The following is a 19,593-nucleotide window of genomic DNA, read 5'->3' as shown; positions in this document are numbered from 1 at the left end:
AATTTTGTTATGAATGCCTTTATTTTATAACAAGATCTCCTATATCTTCTACCGAAGAGCGAGCTGTTATCTAAAAGTCGTACTGAGTTTCTCGTTTCAGGCATTATGGAAAAAAAAGTTTGGCAGATAACTCTAAAAACTGTTTTCTAGATTTCCTGGAACCTTAAAATATTTGAAGACCTGCCACACTCACTTGTGCTCAAAAGTTGTGCTAGATAGTCCCTATAAACTTTCTTTTTTGTTGTTTTAGAGACTTTATATTTTTGCTGCTGAAAGAGGAAGATCTGCAACTAAGCAGCTACTGTCACTATTTTGATCGTTCTCTATGCTGCTGGGGACTTCCCATTTTACATTTTCTAGTTGCGTTTTATGCAATGTGTGTGAAATCTGTAGTGATTGATGGGTATGTTTCCGAGAATCGCTAGGCCAAACAAAAAAATAAAAAAAAAATGAAAAAATAAAAAAAGTTTTCTTTTACTACTAGTGCAGAAAAAATATAGCATAGTTTTTTGACAGAATTAGGATATTTTCGGTAGGCTCTATCCAGCAACTTTGTATGCAAAATAAAATTGTAAGTTCTCTGTTCTACAGAAAATATAAAATATCAAATTAAAAAATGTGTATATATATTTTATTTATCTAATGACATGGTTGCATGCAGCTAAAACTAATATTGATTTAATGCATGCTTAATAAATTATACCCCCCTTTTGAAGTGAACAAGCTAGAATAAAAGAACAATCTGAATTCAGATTAAAATCAAAAGTTTAGCGCAAGTATTGGACACATGCACAGTTTGTTACGGGGCTCATTGGATCCCTGCTTAATGCAAGGGTGAAGTTGCCTTTGGATAATATTTGGGGAGAATATTAGCACGGGGTTGAATTACACTAGAAGCACATTCCTTTACCAACACGTAGATTCCAGCTTAGACTTACTGGCACGCTTGCCATATCTGAAATAACTATTTGATTGCATGCAGGAAGCGTGTAGCAGTAGGTTGTCAATGCTTTGCGTCTGGGAGCCTTTTTGGAAGGGTACTGCCCAACAAAGCCCTCCTTCTCGACCGCTATTTCCAGTTTTAAAGAAATGGCTTAGTAGTTTCAATTTACTATAAATTCCAAATGGGTTATCAAAAAAGTACCCTCCTGCTTCTGTTTTCTGTCTTGTTTTTGCTAAAGAAGCACATTCTCATTCCCGCTTCCTCTTATTACCCTAAGACCGCTGATACAACGTTGAGACCCATCATTCCATATCCCAGAAGTGGTGGGTTGGTGTTTAGGATTCTCCATCAGCTAATGTACCTGCTGTTTGTAACACTGCTGCAGTTCCACCTACTTAATGTAACACTTTTGTAACTAAATGCCACATTAGAAACCTTATTCCTATTCCTAGTACTGTTGAATGCCCGGATGGTTACAGATATAATGATTTTAGTCGTGTTACATTTTGCTTATTCCTTCGTTGTTGCTGTAAATATTTAATTATCAATCAAAGATACATAGAAACTGAATAAAACTCAAATTATATATATATATATATATATATATATATATATATATATATATATATATATATATTTTATGTGATTAAAATGTCGGAAGAAGGAATAAAATAAAACATTTAAGGGTTTTTTTTTATTTTTTTTTACAAGGATGTTATAATTTGATGGTTATTTGGCTTTATAATGGAGGCATGCAGTATTTTCGTTTTTATTAGCAAGATTTATTAATATATAATTGGAAGTCACCAATCAAGGCCTATTCAGATATGATTATTTGCTTCAAACAAGTTTATTGCAGATACTGTAGATATAAACCATTTTATACAGATTATTCATACAGGCTTTTGCTTGTCCTAATGATAATGTCAAATCACATAAATGTGTCGTTTCTGCAGGACAGATTATATGCACGTCCTCTGTGTTCATTGTTGTTAAAGGGAGACTCCCGCCGTCGTATGCACTTTCATGCATTTCAGACCCCCATGCGCATGCACGGAAAGAACTCCCTTGGATTTCAATGGGAGCACTTTACTGAAAGAGTATGCATTCTTCTTTTGTGAGACTTTCGGGAACATAAATTGTCCATTTAATGCAGAAAATGTGTTTAATGTACTCTGGATTGTGTAATGAGCTATGGAGGAAGGGAATATGAAAAAAGGAGCATAATTTAAATAAAGCACACATAATCAGCTACCAAAATATAGCCCATATGTCCTGCATTCCCCATGCAACGGTTTCCTTTTATAATGAGGTAATGTATATAAAATGACGTCTGCCTACCCCCTACTAAGTACAGACCTACTAAATCAGACACCACGCTTGTCACCTCAACGTCGGGGGACATGTCTCCAAATACATCAAATTTTGTAAAGTCCAAGAAGTTAAGTTAACTTATGGGAAAGGCTCAAGAATGCGCATTCCGGGGAAGCTTGTGAAATATATCCTTTTTCAAAAAAAAAAAAAAAAAAATTGGTTGTTAAAGGCCATGTGTCTGTGCAAATCAAACTATAGAAAGAGATGCTCCTGGAATAGGAAGGTGTAAAAACATACCTGATCTACTGAGTATTTCCTGATTTAATTCCTAACCAAATTCCAGTGGCGTTTATTGCGCAATACATTAATATAATCTTATCTGGAGAGTAAAGAAACATGTAGCTACGGCAGACAAGATCTAGACACGCAGATACCGGCTGCTTCGTCATTCCTGCTGGCTGCAGCTCGTACAACTAAGCTGGTTGTGGGTGGTAAAGACAGGTTTACACGGCATATAAACTATCCGAATAGCTCTTTTGTGAGGGTTAGCATGGTAACTGGGAGAATGAAGACTGTCAAATCTAGAAAAGAAGACATTTCTTGCATAGACTGACCTTGTGGACATGTGTAGTGATGGATGTGTACTTTCTGTGTACTGTAAAGAAACGTGATGCAATTAGGTTTTTAGAACTTTTTTTTATAAATAAAATGAGATCAATTCTGGAAGCTATATAAGCATTGTATCCAGAGAAGAATGTTCTTCCGGGTAATGTTCTAATACTTTGTGTCATTTTATTAGGTGTGTACCTGCACTATATGAGTTAATTGTATTAGAGGTACATTGTAGAAGGATAGCTTGACACAAAGTTGCTGAGGAGCAGCATCAAACTGAAAACAGAGGTGTTTACATGCTATACTATCCCATGAGCTGTATCGGAATGACAGCGACGGTTTTATAAGACTAAATAATTTAAATTCCCTACCTGCCCCTTGCCCTGCAGAATATCTGTACATATACGCCCTGTAGGACATCTAAGGGCAGCCTTTTAGCATGATGGCCGGTTAATCTGTTTAGCCGGTTACAGTGCACATGGCATGGAGGTAGGGCTGGGCACCCCTGGCACTTTAGGGCCACTGGCTGGCCATTTTACGTTCTACACTTGAGCAGCAAATTAGATGAGTACGGAGTGCTCTCAGCCAGCAAGCTTTCAAGACTACCTAGTTCTCTTTTTAGGGCACATTATACCAATTTACAAGTAAGTAATAGTGCAGAGTCTCTCACTGAAGTACTGCTTGTTTTTGCTGTCCCATGGCAACCTGTGACGCAAACCCAGTATACATGTAAAAAGGCTCCAACTCTTAGATTTAGGTCCTAATGCAAGCAAATAGTACAGTATGCAAGATAATTTTCATTTCAGCCCAGTAAATGTGAATATTTACAGTGGACTGCAAATGCCTTTGATACTGTTTAGTGTGTGTGTGTGTGTGTATATATATAGTTTTAAAATATGGATCTCTTTAGGTCTTCAAACAAAAGTATCAAGAAGGGTAAGCTGTCAGTCTATGCAGAATGTCTCCCAAAAGTATGGTTATTTCATATGGCGACTTTAAGGTCTTCTTAACTGCCAGTCAAAGAAGAAATAGAGGATCTTATACCAATCATATATAATTTATGTCTCAGATTGAAGAAAATAAAAGTGTAATAGAAATGTTATTTGTGGATCACCTCCCCAGTAAGTCCTTTGACTTTGCCTTAGTTTGGAGATTAATCATTATTACATTTCCCTGCATAAGTGATACTTCCTCTTTAAATTTATGGAACTGAGAAACATTACCTTCATTGTACAAATGTATTTAAGTAGTTTCATGTAGACCTTAAATGAACAGTTTACTGTCCCATGTAGCAACAAAGAACGAGTGTACTTTATAAGTGCTTTATTATATGTTCTTTAACAGTCGGAAGAAAAAGAGTATAATACACTTACCTTTAGGAGAAGCTGCAGCGCACCATCCCTTCTATGGTACAATTGTTGTACCAGGTTTGAAATCAATGGGAATGCTTTCTGCACATGTGTGTAGGGGACACTCTTTAGACTCAATGCAACTAATCTGCGAGCCAAGGGCAAGGGGGCTGGGTGATTCTGGTAAATGTATTTGCAGTGGGTCAGTTTAAAAGAACATAGCTATCATATGCTTTAAATTGCATATGGCGGGACAGTGAATAGTTTTTTCTATATGTATATATCTATATATATATATATATATATATATAATTATACAGATCTGTTATAAGGACCTATTTTTGTGCACATTAGCTGAGGGACTGGTAAAGGAGCTTGAACGCTGATAATTGTGAATAGTATAAAATGTATTTTTTTTTAAATATAAAAGGAAAACATATGGAATGTGTATATATACAGGCATAATTCATACCTATCGGTATGAGTGGGGGTATAGTCTGCCAAAGCATCATCTGTAAAGAGTACAAATACACCTAATTCTGTGAATCTCATGACAAATAAAATAGTAAAATATAACGATAGGTCTTCTTCTCCATACGCCAATTATCTAGTTAAAGAATTAGAGATTTGTTTGTTTAGTTAAGTGATTTTCTCTACGCATTCTGAGTAGAGGATAGTTTCTGACGTTGTAGGAACTGAACAGTGAGACCAAGCGGCCTCCTCAGTTTACTGCGGAAAAAGAAGTCCGTATTAAACACTGTTGTTGCCAAATGCATTCTTTTTTACAGTGTATACTGTGTATTCTAGCAAGCATTTCAAGAAAGATTTGCAGTGCTCCTTAACAAGGGCTTTCTGTGTGCATAGTTTTGGCAAATCATTAAACAAACGAGCAGCGGCTACGGCAGAAACACTATTGCCGTTTGTCTTACATCTGGAAGGAATTTTCTACATGTGGGTCAGATTGTGTATTTACTGGTGTTTTTGGTTTGCGTTGAGTGATGGTTACACTTTGTTTATTTTCCAAAATCGCCAACTACGTACCTTATCAAGAATGTATATTTGACAACAAGGCTATGGAGACACAGGATAGATTTTTTTTTCTCAAGATGTCGACGACAACCCTTCGAAGATCTTGTGTGTTTTCATTGCGTGTACCGGCAGAAATAGAATTCCTTGAGATTATTCAGACATTGAATCTAACAACAATCGAGAAAATCTGAAGCACAATGGTGTTTGGAAATTCAGAAATATACTGAGCAGAAATTGACTTTACAAATCTGGAAAATATGAAGCTTTTTTAAAAAAAAATGTGCAAAATTCTTTATTTTAATCAAACTGATGCTAAATCATTTTCAAGATGGACTATATAATTTCACATATACATTATTTAGATTCTACTGGTCCCTACTATTAATATTCACAAACGCCTTCAGGTTATGAGCACATTCATCACATGCTCATATATCCTTATTTCCAGTAGTAAAAATGGTGAACTATGACACTGAAAAAGTGTCTCTGAAACATTGCATCTGAAACAAAGGCTTTTCTCCAGCACTAGATCCCTGCCTATAAGCAGGAGTCAGGAACCGGTAGCTTTTCCGTAGCTCCTGTTTCCATAATAACAAGAATATTTTTATAAAATCTGGGGGATTACAGAAGCTCAAGGTTTCAGTCCCACTTGGAGACTTTCATCAAGAGAATCTGGAAGGAAAGACGCATTTTATTTATAGAGCTAAAGATGAAAAAAAAATACTCCTGTAAAACAATCCAACAAACAACAACATAGAATCCGGTATTAACTCCAACCAAAATATTAAAACGCATACCAATGTAAAGAAAAGCATTTACACTGTCGGCTTTATACATAATATCAAATACACACTACTGTTCAAAAGTTTGGGGTCACTTGTCCTTGTTTTTTAAAAGGATAATTGATCATTACAAAACCCTTTTGCAATTATGTTACAGCTAGAAATGTCCTTGTTTTCCATGAAAACAGCTGAGTGTACGGAAGTGTGAGTTTGTGTGAATTTTTAACTATGAACCCCGACGACCTTTTTTTTATGTTCAGAAACAGAAAAGCATTCGTGTTTCGTGTGTAAAAATACACTATTTAGTGCAGTAGCTGAATGCAGAATCAGGACACTGGCTGGGTTAAATTGTGTAGAGACGCTTGCCCTTGTCCAGAATAGCCTAGGCATTCCATCAGCGGCTTTACATTACATTCAGCCATCTGCACATGCGTTTAAATACGCAGAAGAGCAATGTGTGTGTGAGAAGAGAAGAATGCCTTTGTTTCATGTTAATATTCTAGTCATGTGACCGGTGACAGACATGTAAAAGGTCTTGGATTTGGTGACAAATGGAAGGTTAAACTAGGCGAAGAACAGCTGCTGACAGCAGATGGCTTCAAATGAACTGATTTAGACTGACTATGGAATCCTTATGGTGGAATTTTACCTTGAATATAGCTATGTCACTCTGTCTTACTAGCCTGTCACTTTTGTATAAAAGATTTTATACTTAACCGCACTACGATTATAAGCAAGGTGGCATTTCACCAGTTGGTGTGTAAAGATAATAATAAAAAAGTGTATGGCTTTTAAATTGGTGCTTTCAGTTTCGTTTAAATTCCAATTACCTCAATTGATCTCTGAAAATGAAGAGGGACCCTCAAATAAAAAAAAAACAAAGCAAAGAGCTCAGAGTTCTTCTTTAAATTTCATTTGATCTTTCACTCTTTCACACTCATTCACTCTCTCACTCACACTCTCTGAATGCCTACTTTCCTTCATCGCCATGAGCTTCCGTGTCATGCAGCACCGTTTCTTATCTTGTATTTTCTTATTCTTCTGTCTTTCTTTGTACTGTGCTCCAAAAAGTCTTCGTTCTTCATCTGCTTCTCTGTGGACAGGTGGACCTCAGGTGGACTTCCGCAAAATGGCAGAGGTTCCTGGCAAATCCTCTCCTGGATTGGAGTAGCAGGGAAAGGGTGTGTCTGGAGGCTCCGCCCATTTTGTTGCAGTAACCTCAAGGTGAACTTATGGAGCCTCAGGGCACACCTTCTCACCACTTCTCCAATATGCTAGTTAAATTATGTGACTGTAAATTCATTCTTATATGGTGTCAAACTCTTTGTTTCACAAAAAAAATGTACGTCTAGGCCACATTAACCCCTTAAAGACAATGAGCGGTCCCTAAAACAATGCATTTTGAGCCCGTACGTGTACAGGCTTTGTCATTAAGGGGTTAAAATGTATAATCTGTTATTTTGATGAATGAAAATGAAGTGGTTGTGAGGTGACAAGTCAATGAAACTTGTCAGACGTTGGAATGTTTGACATCACCAGTAGATTCCTACTGCAGAAGACTGTAAACGGACTGTCAGGCTGTGAGATGTCTGGGCATGTGCTAATGTAAAACTGCCTGTCCGTCTCTTACTCTACTATGCGTCTCTGCCTCTCTCTCTCTAGATGTTACAGGTTTCATGGTTTATTCACTGAAGCAGTGAAGAGTACTGTGATTTCAGCTTGTCGACTTGATATTACGCATTATGTTGGGGCAGCTGCTTTTATCTTTTCCTGCAAGGAAAATAATTGCCTGAGGTCTGTAATTGAAATGTATCATAAGCCCATGCAAGATTATATAGATTTTTCCTTTGCAATGGATCTGCCATTTTTTCAAATCCTACATTCCTCACAGTCCATCGCACTAATCCTATGCAAAATAAAATTAGCAGTATATTCATATTTATTAGACAGTCTGTTTAAGTGTATACCATGAGAACAGCCATCTTTACTTCTTGTTCTGAGATTCAATATAAGTATGTTGGATTAGTTTGGGTAGCCTTTGTAGAGGTGGAGATGGGAGGATATCAAGAAAGAAAAGCCAACTAATGCTGGTGATGCCATTGGGTGCTGCGTCTCTCATTTAACTAATTTGCAAGCAAAAACCACAAACTATGGATAGTTTAATAAAAAATAAATAAAATAATTTAGATATTCCAACAGCTGTAATGGAGATATTTGCCCTTTTAAGTTAAAGCAACCCCTATATTCTTACCACTTTGCAATGATAAATAAAATATAGTTTCACTTAAGATGATCCTAATAGTTTCAATGCTTGACACACTCTACAAAGTAAAAGCATGCACTTAAATATACCCAGTAAGCCCTCTGGAGAAAAAGAGCAGGGGCAGGCATTTGGAAATCCATGCAGCCTCTGTCTCATTGCCAACCTGACATCTGCTGAAAGTTTTGGAGACCCTTCAAAAGCAGTTCATGCTTGGGGAAAAAAAAAAACAGACGTCAGGCAATATACGTCGAGGAATGCACCCTGTAATGTCCAGTTGTCAGAGGAGACATATCCGCATATCTTGGGATGTGCGAATTCCCACTGAACATACTCTCTTGCCACTAAACTATAAAGTCTGTCTGCTTTAAACCCTAGTTTTACCTGCACTGTGTATGTATGAAGGTAAAGGGTACCTTCCATCTACTCATACTTTTTAGCAGACCTGACCTAAAAATATAAGGAGGGTATCTACTGTCAAGCTGACTCAAACCTGACGAGGTCTGTACATTAGCTGGATTAAGCCTAGTGAAACTCTATATTGCTCATAGAATAATTTTAAATTAAATTGTATTAAAGTGCAGTCATTTTATTACATTTGATTACATCTGACATCCCTCCTTGCCAGAAGGGCTTCATGCTGAAGACTGACTAAGCAATCTCACACTGCTTTATACGATTGTGGCTTTGGGTTGCTGCTTTAGATAACAGAGGTGTATTAGCACAGCCAGATCCAGTGAAACATAAGTTGTTTTCTTAAGAAATCCTGCAAAATGACTGATTTTTTTAAAGGGGAAAGTTTTAAGTTATACCTGGGAATATCATGGGAGCCATCAAACGCCTAGTTTGTAACCTAAGGTTAGCAGCGCTTGGTTGCAGTACTTCTTTTGTGCTCCCTCATAACTAACACCCACCCACTGACTTACTTGAACACCATACTATTACACATACACACACAAATGCCCACGTCTCCTCTCTCAGGCACCACTAACCTAAGGTTCACCCCTACCACTCCAACCCCATATGCTGAAACACCAAATACCAACATACACACTACTGCTAACATCATACACTTTTACTCACATTATAACAGCATATGCTGACACCATGCACCATCATAACTAGAGCTGAAACAACGAATCGATAAAATCGATAATAATCGATAACGGAAATCATCGATAACGATTTCCGTTATCGATTAATCGAGTGATCAATTCGTTGTTGGAGCACTCGGCTCCTTTTACTTACCTCCGCGAGCGTTCCCCGCTTCTGCTACACGCTCTGCAGTCTCCGCCTTCTTTTAGCTACGTGACGGATGTGACGCGTTCCGGAGGTAAGTATTCTTCATGTCTATGTGCACGGATCGCACAGAGCCACTCGCACAGAGCGGTTCGCTCTGTGCGAGTGGCTCCACTCGCACAGAGCGGTTCGCTCTGTGCGAGTGGCTCCACTCGCACAGAGCGGTTCGCTCTGTGCGAGTGGCTCCATTCGCACAGAGCGGTTCGCTCTGTGCGAGTGGCTCCATTCGCACAGAGCGGTTCGCTCTGTGCGAGTGGCTCCATTCGCACAGAGCGGTTCGCTCTGTGCGAGTGGCTCCATTCGCACAGAGCGGTTCGTGAGTGTGGGTGCAGGGCAGAGTGGGGGTGGGGGTGCAGGGCAGAGTGGGGGTGGGGGGTGCAGGGCAGGAGACTGGGTGCAGGGCAGAGTGGGGGTGGGGATGCAGGGTGTGAGTGTGGGTGCAGAGCAGAGTGGGAGACTGGGTGCAGGGCAGAGTGGGGGTGGGGATGCAGGGCAGGGTGTGAGTGTGGGTGCAGGGCAGAGTGGGTGCAGGGCAGAGTGTGAGTGTGGGGGCAGGGCAGAATGTGGGGGCAGGGCTGGGTGCAGGGCAGAGTTAGAGACTGGGTGCAGGGGCACAGTGCAAAGTGCTGGGTGCAAAGTGCCAGTGCTGGGTGCAAAGTGCCAGGGCTGGGTGCAAAGTGCTGGGTGCAAAGTGCCAGGGCTGGGTGCAAAGTGCTGGTGCAAAGTGCTGAATGCTGGGTGCAAAGTGCTGGATGCAAAGTGCCAGGGCTGGGGCAAAGTGCTGGGTGCAAAGTGCTGGGTGCAAAGTGCCAGGGCTGGGTGCAAAGTGCTGGGTGCAAAGTGCTGGGTGCAAAGTGCTGGGTGCAAAGTGCAAAGTGCTGGGGCAAAGTTTCTTAAACAGTAATAGTCCACCTCTTTTCAGAATGTTTGGGGTTATTTTGTTTCATAAATATTGTGTTTGGGTTCTTGTACTTTGAAAATATTGTTTTTTATTACATCATAACAAAATAAGAATGTTAATGTAAATTTTAAGTTGTTTTTTAACATCCAGTTCATTAAATTCTTTTAAATAAACGAAAAATTTGCATATTGTTTTTTTTATCCGATTAATCGATTAATCGAAAAAATAATCGGCCGATTAATCGATTATTAAAATAATCGTTAGTTGCAGCCCTAATCATAACACACACACACTCTCTATTACTTTATGCTGACACACACCTACCCTAACTATAACACATACACACACATCTGCATTGCATGGCCCCATCTGGGCACCTCGGTTACTAGGCACCTGCCTTAGTACTCACCTGCTTTCCCAAATACTGCAGATTAATTGAAAAAGACACTCCAGTCATCAGATGCACTATATATATATATATATATAGTGAAATTGTCTTTGTACTGCTATTTATGTGAACTATGAAAATTCTGTTTTTATTTCCATAGAGGGCTGTCCATTGTCTTCAGCCTAAACTATTTCAACTATTCGCAGTAAAGTGCATTTTAGTGACTTAGTAAGTCTGAAAATCAAATGGGCTCATATTAATGGTTAGCTTCAGTAGTGCAAAGCAAAGTTACTGTCTTCTTTACCTACGGTGTCCTTCTGTGATCATAAAACTTGGCTGTTACACCTTTAAGTTCCAAGAAATGGGTTTTAAAGAAAACAAACACCTTTCTTTCTTACTTTGCATGTGAAATTATCAACCAGAAAATTAGATTTGGCTTTTTTGTTTTCTGTTGTAGTGTACAAATATACCTCAAAAGTATTAAACTTTTAAGTATTCATGAAATAACATCTGTTTCATATCTTTGACATTTGAAAGACTTTTAAAATCGTTAAACATGACTTTTTTCAAGCTACCTATTAACTTTTTTTGCCAATAAGTTAAGTTTCAAGGCAAATGTCATATATGCCGATCAAGAACTTTTGTGTCATTTTCTTCCCCACCCTTGCAAATTCTGCCTGTATCAACAACAGTCAAATTAACAAAAGGAGAGAGATGGGGAGGAATAGTTAGGCAGATACTGACTCGAGTTAAGATAGCGATCCCATGATACAGATATATGTTGTGTTTTTATTTTTTGCTTTTTTTTAATCTGTCAATACCACCACATGTGTTTATTTAATGTAAATAGAGAGAGCACACTTACTTTAATAATGAAATTGAGCAAATGATCAATGGTTTGGTTATACAATGTTAAGACAAGTATGTGCGATAGCGTGCGGCGTGTCCACGTGATTAGGCGGCAGCAGGCTTTAAAGTGCCAGGACCACTTTTCTCCCTCTGCCCATCCCTGATAATCCATCCTATTTATTTCCATGCTGATCCTGCAGCTCTTCACCAGCACTGTTTAAATCTCTTCCTTTTTATATTGTGTTGCTGACCTTGAACAGAGACAAATCATTGTCCCAGGCTTATTGTGGTAATTTGCACCTGTATTGTGTTATTTTTACACTTGATTAACTGTGTCCTGCATTATTCAGCTTTAGAAACCTTGTACAGCTGTGAAGTAACTCATCGATGCAATATCCTGACATGGTCTTGATAAAAGAAGTGAAACTGTAGTATTTTATCCTATTTATAACTTTGGTTCCCTTCTTGTGATTACACCATGTAGTTAGTGTGTAGAATAGTTTCCCGGCATTTGATATTAAGGAAATGGATGAGTATGAAGTTTCACTGTAATAAGTTGTCTTTGTAGAAAGAATGTCTTTATTTCAATGAAAGAGACAATTCAATGCCCCTATAGACCCCTGTCAATAAAGAATGCATATTAAAGTACTTTTGTATTTTTCAATCCAAATCCTGTATACATTGTTACTATACTGCCACTACACCAATAGCTTTATATATATGTATATATATATATATATATATATATATATATATATATACACATATATATATATATATATATATATATATATATATATATATATATATATATATACACATATATATATACACATATATATATATATATATATATATGCCACCAGCTGCTGTATATGATGTCATATTCCGGTGCTCAGTGACTTAGAGGTGTGGGTCTAGGTCTAGTTGGCCTAGGGTAGAATACGTTGCTGGTGACAGGTCTGTGTCATGTCCCCCGACGTCAGTGGGTAATGTCAGATTTGCCAGCTACATGTTACAACTGTGTTGGTCAGCTACAGCTATTCTAACATGGGACTGAGTATTCACCAAAAGGTTAAAGAATTTGAGGAACAAGAAAAAGCACTCATTATTTCCTACTTTGCATTTGAGTTTGTCTTGCAGATCATCTCGAGAGCTATTTGAAGGAGAAAAATAAAGCAGTTGGGCTGTGATGTGTAAAAGGACAAAAATATTACATTGAAACTTAGAATTTGAGGGCAGATGATAGAACTTCAGGCCATCTAGTCTAATGTGAAAAGGACACCATTAACATTTGGGTATCCAATTCTTCGGTAGTCTTTGATCTGTAACGATATTATTATTTTTAATCCTTGTATAACAGTGTTGAACATGTAGAAACTTTTGTTGAACGTGTTGTTAGAGCTAGAGGTTCTTGGCCTGTTAGATAACGTATCTGCCGCACCCTACTAACAGCCAGCCAAGTATTAGTTTGATGGAAGTCTTGTCAGGTTGTGTACTTAAATACCACATTAATATGCGTTGAAGTTTTATAATTACAGATTTTACTGTAAATTTAGATAATTGCAGATAATCTTCAGAATCTGCGTGGCAATACTTTAGAGCCTATGAAAGATGTCTGAGTGACTTGTCAGAGAAATGGGAGGCTACTTTTACACTGTTCTTCTTGCACACCTGGACCTCTTTGCCACTTTGGTTGCATGTCTTTTGTAGAGGATATGTATATGAATTGATCACCAGCTCCAGAGCGTCAAAACTCAGTGTCAAAATGTGTCCTCAAGCTGTAGTGGATTGGTACATAAATAATTTGTCATAAATAAACTATTTTTCTCAGACCACGTTCACACGACGTCTGCTGATTCTTTTAATCAAATGCCATTTGTTTCCTACTCAAATCGTATGAAATGGGAAAATCAGAGACATGCGTTTTCTCTTTCTGTACTCTCTACTAATTGGTACAATTTTCTTTCAGTGGCGACTGATGTCTTCAACTCCAAATACCTGGCTGTCCAGGCCCAAAAGAAGATACTTGGCAAGATGGCTTCATCTAAATACATTGCAACAACCTTCATCGATGACACAAGTGGAGAAGTATTAGATGATCTTTATCGAATGACAAAGGAATATACCCACAGCAAGAAAGATGCTGAGAAAATTATTAAAAACCTCATCAAAATAGTGATAAAATTAGCAGTTTTATACAGAAATAACCAATTTAACCAGGAGGAAATTGCAACAATGGAAAAATTCAAGAGGAAAGTCCACCAGCTGGCCATGACTGTGGTGAGCTTCCATCAAGTGGAGTTTACTTTTGACCGCAATGTGCTGTCCAAATTGTTGAATGAGTGCCGTGAGCTCCTCCATCAAGTTATTCAGCGTCACCTTACAGCAAAGTCTCATGGACGTGTCAATAATGTGTTTGACCACTTTTCAGATTGTGATTTTTTGGCTGCTTTGTATAATCCATATGGACCTTACAAAAACCACCTCCAAAGACTCTGTGATGGTGTCAACAAAATGTTGGATGAAGACAATATTTAAGCACTTGAATGATGTACCGTGGCCTTAATGTTCTTTGCTCAGAATAACAGTAACTTAAGGAAAAAGAGGACCATCCAAACTTGGTATTTTAGTTGCTACAAAAGATTAAACTTGAAGCGGTCCTTCTCATGCTGATGCTTTTTTCCTGATGCTCACTGGAGAGATGTTTTATTTTGGGGTAATTCTATGCAGGCGCTTTTCTAAAATAATGCTGAACAAAATGGAACATGTGACAAAGCTACCTTTTTTTCATCCAGGAAAGCAAATGCAGGGATGACATTTAACAGTGAGCGCCTGGGATATTTAACTGTGACCTTTCACAAGGTCAGTAAAGATACCAACTTAGCAAATCCTCTTCTGCCCTATTAATGTATGTATAATGTGCATTCTCTTTTTTTTTTTTTTTTCTTTTTTTGCATATCTATATATATGACCGGGATAAGTAAATTTGAACTTTTTGTTCTAAAAGCTTCAGGGACAAATGTATTTTAGTGTGTTTTGTATCAAGCAACATCTATGGCATTTCAACTTGCATTGAACTTTAACACTGGCTGCTTAAAGGTTTGAGCTCTTGCCATTTAAACACGGGACAGCCTACACATAGAATTTCTATCAATTATTTGCCGTCTGGTTTTGCAACCAAAAGTTTCCAAATGTTAAGCATATTTTTCTATTAAACACCTGGTGGAATTTCTTTGCCTGTTAATAAAGTCAACTGTATTTTTTTTCCTTTCACTTTTATCACAATGATGTTGAGTTATATATATTTATGTGCACATATATGCAGTTTGTCATGGTAAAACATAATTGCAGGCACAAATATCTAAAGTTCTGCCAAGGCTTTTTTTTTTTTAAAGGCTACTTGTAAAAAGCCAGTGGTCCAATAAAAGCAAGCAGTCTCCCTGCTGTATGCAATCAACATATCATTATACTATACCTTTACATTGTGTGTGGTGTTCTTGGGTCATGTAGGTACATTGATGTCGAAGAGGAATTTTGGTGGCAAGCTGCAATTTTTTACATTTTTTTTTCCTCATCATAAATCTACATAGTCAACAACAAATTGAACAAGGATTATATTAATATGAGGCGTATAATATAAAATATTTTACTTGGCATGCTTTACTGTACTCTCGTACATTCAGCTTGTGTGACATGGAGGGGTAATTTATAGTAAAATATAGGTGAAGGGTTATCAAATTTTTTTATTTTTTTTTTTTAAATGACCTAAATTGAAAACATTCCACAGGGCTACCACTCCTATTTACCTACCTCTGGCACCCTAGCCTGTCTAGCTGGTGGCACTTTTTGTTTTATATGCTTTGAAGCAGGCCTTAAAGTATGCGTTTGTTGTAAGCCTATGTGCAAAGCAAAAATAAACAACCCATCTTTGTATCGGTGAACTTTCATTTTAACATTAGGGGACATTGACACATGGGTCTCTGTTTTAGTGATCTAAACAGAGACCCATCCATTCACCTATCCAGGTAGGGCAGGGAATAAATCCTTGGAACACCCCCCTTTTCCTTTTTTTATTTTTCTCCTTAGTTTTACTTTGTGAGCTCTGGTGTCCTGGCTCTATCCTCTGCTATGAAAAGCTTGTAAGCGACCCTGACTGGGTCCTGGGAGCTTACTCAAACAGGGTTTTTGTGCAGCTAGATCCCATGATGAACCCTATTCCTGTGCATTTGAATCAGAATTTCCCTCTGAATTTCCAGTATCTGAGGAGGAGGGAGAGATTTCTGAGAGAGTTTTTTTTTTCCCCCTGTGGAGGAGGTCAATAAGTTAGTGGAAGCTTTGGCAGGGGACCTGTTGTATTTATGATACACCCTGGGAACAAGAGCAACTAGAAGATCTGCCATTCATCTGGAAGTTGCTTCTCACTTCGGATTCTATGGACCATAAGACAGAAGGAGCTGCCAAGAAGACCTTTGAGGCTGCAGCCACTACTTTTAAACCAAACATTGCTTCTGCGGCCCGATCAGTTAGGATGTGGTTGTAAGAGCTATTCCGTATTCCTCCCATCTCCAGTTGTCCCTCTTCATAAAACCCTCTTCTGCCAAAAGAGAATTGTGCGCACAATACTGAGAGGGGGAACAACCTGGAACTCAGCAGCAGTGAATACCATGCAGTTTACTTGGTCCTAAATTGGGTATAATTGCACCTTTAGCACACCCCACTTCTTGCTTTGTCCAGTCTTTTCATAATCCTTAATTCCCCTTCCTACTGTCCTTTTCGTTAACATTTTATTATAGTTTGATGCATTACATGCCACAGTGATCCATGTAGAGCAATTACATTTAAAAAAAACCATCAATTTGACTTCACTCATCTACATCATCTGCCATCCACACGGCGGTGTCCCTGGCTGCGTCAGGCCGTTTTTGGGGGCTAAAACCCAGTGTGGGTAACAACCCCAACATGACACCCCCAAGTCCAATACAGTTGTATAGTAACTGCACTTTGGAGCTTTATGCAGATCAAGTAATCTTTAATTTTGCCTAAACAAAAATATGGAAGAAAATGTATATTTAGAAATATTTCAATCTATGCACCACTGCTGTGCTTTATGTGACAGTAGTAAGAGCATTACTGCACCTTTAACCCTTTAAGTGTCATGGGCTGGGCCATTTTTTTAAAAAATGTTTATTTAAAGTTTTGCTATAGTTAGATTTATGTACGGTAATATAATTTAAACAGTTTACATTTCATCAAGGGAACCTAATATAATCTCAGAACAAGTTAAGCTACTCTATATGACCAAAGGTATGTGTACACCCTTCCTGATTATTAAGTTTAGGGGTTTCAGCTACACTCATTGCTTAGATATAAGAAAGGAAGCACATATGCAACTCATCTCCATTGACAATCATGGTACTGTCATAGAATGCTACCTTTGCCACAAGTCAGTTCATAACATTTCTGCCCTGCTAGATCTTCCCCGGTCCACTGTAATTGCTATTATTGTGAAGCAGAAGCACCTAGGCATAGCAACAGCTCAGCCACGAAGCAGTAGACCACGCACACTCACAGAGTGGGGGCGCTGAATGCTCAAGAGTGTTGTGCGTATAAATTGCCTCTCCTCTGTAGTGTCATAAGGCATAGTGATGAGAAATCGGAGGGAGTGCGAAAAAGCTAGCCGCTACTGGCAAGCATGTTCCCAATTGTTCGTACAAAAGAGTGCCAAAAGTACAAAACATAATCTCAGTGGGTAGCTGGTTAAAACAAAAACAGGGTTATAAGAATATCTCATGAAAACCACTTTAATAAGTGTATTCAAATACAATAATATCAAAATTTACACAAATGCTTTGATATCATATGCTTGTAACATAAGTCCAGTATTGGGACCATATAACAGATAACTTGATGTGTTTCCCCGAGGGCTTCTTCAGAGGTTGTTATAAATCTTGGGTATGTAATTGAGTTGTAAATCGATAATGCTCTTGAAAGTAAAGACAGCAAAAAAGAAGAAATAAGTAGACTAAGCAACACAGGTGAGTAGAATGTGTTCAATATTAATAGTGGCACACGTATGTTAAAAAATTGAAGAAACATTTTTTTCTATATGTGGTACATATTGTAATACAATATGGAGTGAAACACCAGAAAAAATGTGTACGTAGTACTTTTGCCCACGATATGTGAAATTAAATTGTAAAAGCAAATATTACCATATAAATAAAAACTCCCTAAACCAGTTAATGATCTACCAGTGTATATTATTAAACAAAATCACCCTTACAAATGAAGTCGATATGGAAAAAATGGCTGATCAAAACCAGAATAGTAATGTAGATGGATGGGTTGTTTTGATTCAATAGAAAGTGACCTTTAGATGAGACAGTACTGTATGTGTCCTTCAATATCCCCTCTCCCACTTCTGTCTACCCCGCTTCTCACTACCTACCCCCTCTCTCCACTTCTCATTATATACCACCTCTCTCACTATGTACCCCCTATCCCTTCTACCCCCTCTCCCTTCCTTCTCCCTATCTACCCCCTCTCCCCACTTCTCCCTATCTACCCTTCTCCCTATTTAACTTTTAGGGATTTACATTACAAAACAGTGTGCTGATCCGTTGTCTGGAATGTAGAGGGTTACAGGTACATTTGCTCATATGTGAATCACTATTCAACAATTTTTCTTTTCATTTATTTTGACAAAAGCCCCTGCTTTCAGGTAACGGATTTTATCAGGTTACAGCTGGGGAATGTTACGACTCATGAATTACTGCAGTACGTTTTGGAACATAAAAAGCTGCCTGTGACTCACACGTACTGTGCGTTCTAGAGAGACAAATGCATGAGAAATATCAGTCCATGTCCTTCGCTCTTATTTTCTATTCTCTGATTGCCAGCTTTTCCCTCCTTAGTGTATGGGACCTTGGAGTTAACTGGGTGATCTAAGCTAAATTTTCAGTTGAATATGTTAAGGGGACAGTCCTACTAAAGAAAGATGCATATTACATGAGAGTATTAGCGATGAGGTGGGTGGTAATGGTGCCACTGCATGCAGGGGAACCAGTGGCAAAGTTACGCAGCTGCAGCTTCTGTAGAGTGGATGGAGCAAAGCATCTAAAGGAGAAAGTAATATTAATATATAATTTAAATTGTCTTCGACACGAGTGCACAAGGTAGAGTAGGACTCATTTCTGCTGTAACGGGAAGAAGTCCCTCCTCTTCCTCAATTTCTTCTGTCCCAAACATAGATCTGTTGCTATCATCTGACAGTGCCTGCCCATTATTAATCTGGGGAGTTAGATGGCGGTGCTTTCAGTAGTGGTGGCACCAGTGGAAGTTTCTGTGGAACTGCTAGATGTTTTTAGTCCGTGCTTCACCATAACATAGCTTACAAGCAATCTTCACCTGGTCCCACCAAGGTACCAGAACATGAACAATCTGTGAATCATTAGTAGAGACTAAGACTTGTCCAAAATTGAGAGTTTTTGCTGGTAGTGTAAATATTCAACTTTCCAACTCAGGAATATTGTTTCAAGAATTAAACATTGTATAATGCCCTGGCCTGCCCTGCCTAATTTGTCACCAGTATTACTATTTTATTGTATTGTGCTGGTAGTGTAAACATGCAACTGTCTTAAAAACTACTTAGGAACAGTATTTCAAGAACTAAAACACACTGTGCGCATGCAAAGACCCTTCCCCTGCCCAATTTATTTGCATTACCGAAAGATAAGAGGTTTTTCTAGTAGTGCAAACGTGCATCTTAAAACCCAATTCAGGAAGAGTATTGCAAGATCTAAAACATACTGTGCAAATGCACAACTCAATGTCTAATTTTGTCACCAATATTAACTTTTTAAAA

At 38.3% G+C, this 19,593-nt stretch overlaps 1 protein-coding gene across 3 annotated transcripts in view; it reads left to right on the top strand.

The window, feature by feature from the left end:
* Window positions 1-14,400, top strand: part of TNFAIP8 (TNF alpha induced protein 8) — a 52,488-nt gene extending 38,088 nt beyond the window's left edge. For all 3 annotated transcript variants that reach the window (XM_053474152.1, XM_053474144.1, XM_053474136.1), the window contains one exon: window positions 13,699-14,400. In XM_053474152.1, the coding sequence (XP_053330127.1) occupies window positions 13,699-14,267 (569 nt within the window). In that variant the 3' untranslated portion in view covers window positions 14,268-14,400. The remainder of the gene's footprint in view (window positions 1-13,698) is intronic.
* Window positions 14,401-19,593: the final 5,193 nt, after the last annotated feature.

The sequence above is a fragment of the Spea bombifrons genome, chromosome 1 (assembly GCF_027358695.1).
Source record: "Spea bombifrons isolate aSpeBom1 chromosome 1, aSpeBom1.2.pri, whole genome shotgun sequence".
NCBI classification, from domain to species: Eukaryota; Metazoa; Chordata; class Amphibia; order Anura; family Pelobatidae; genus Spea; species Spea bombifrons.
This window is presented reverse-complemented; position numbering and strand designations above follow the sequence as displayed.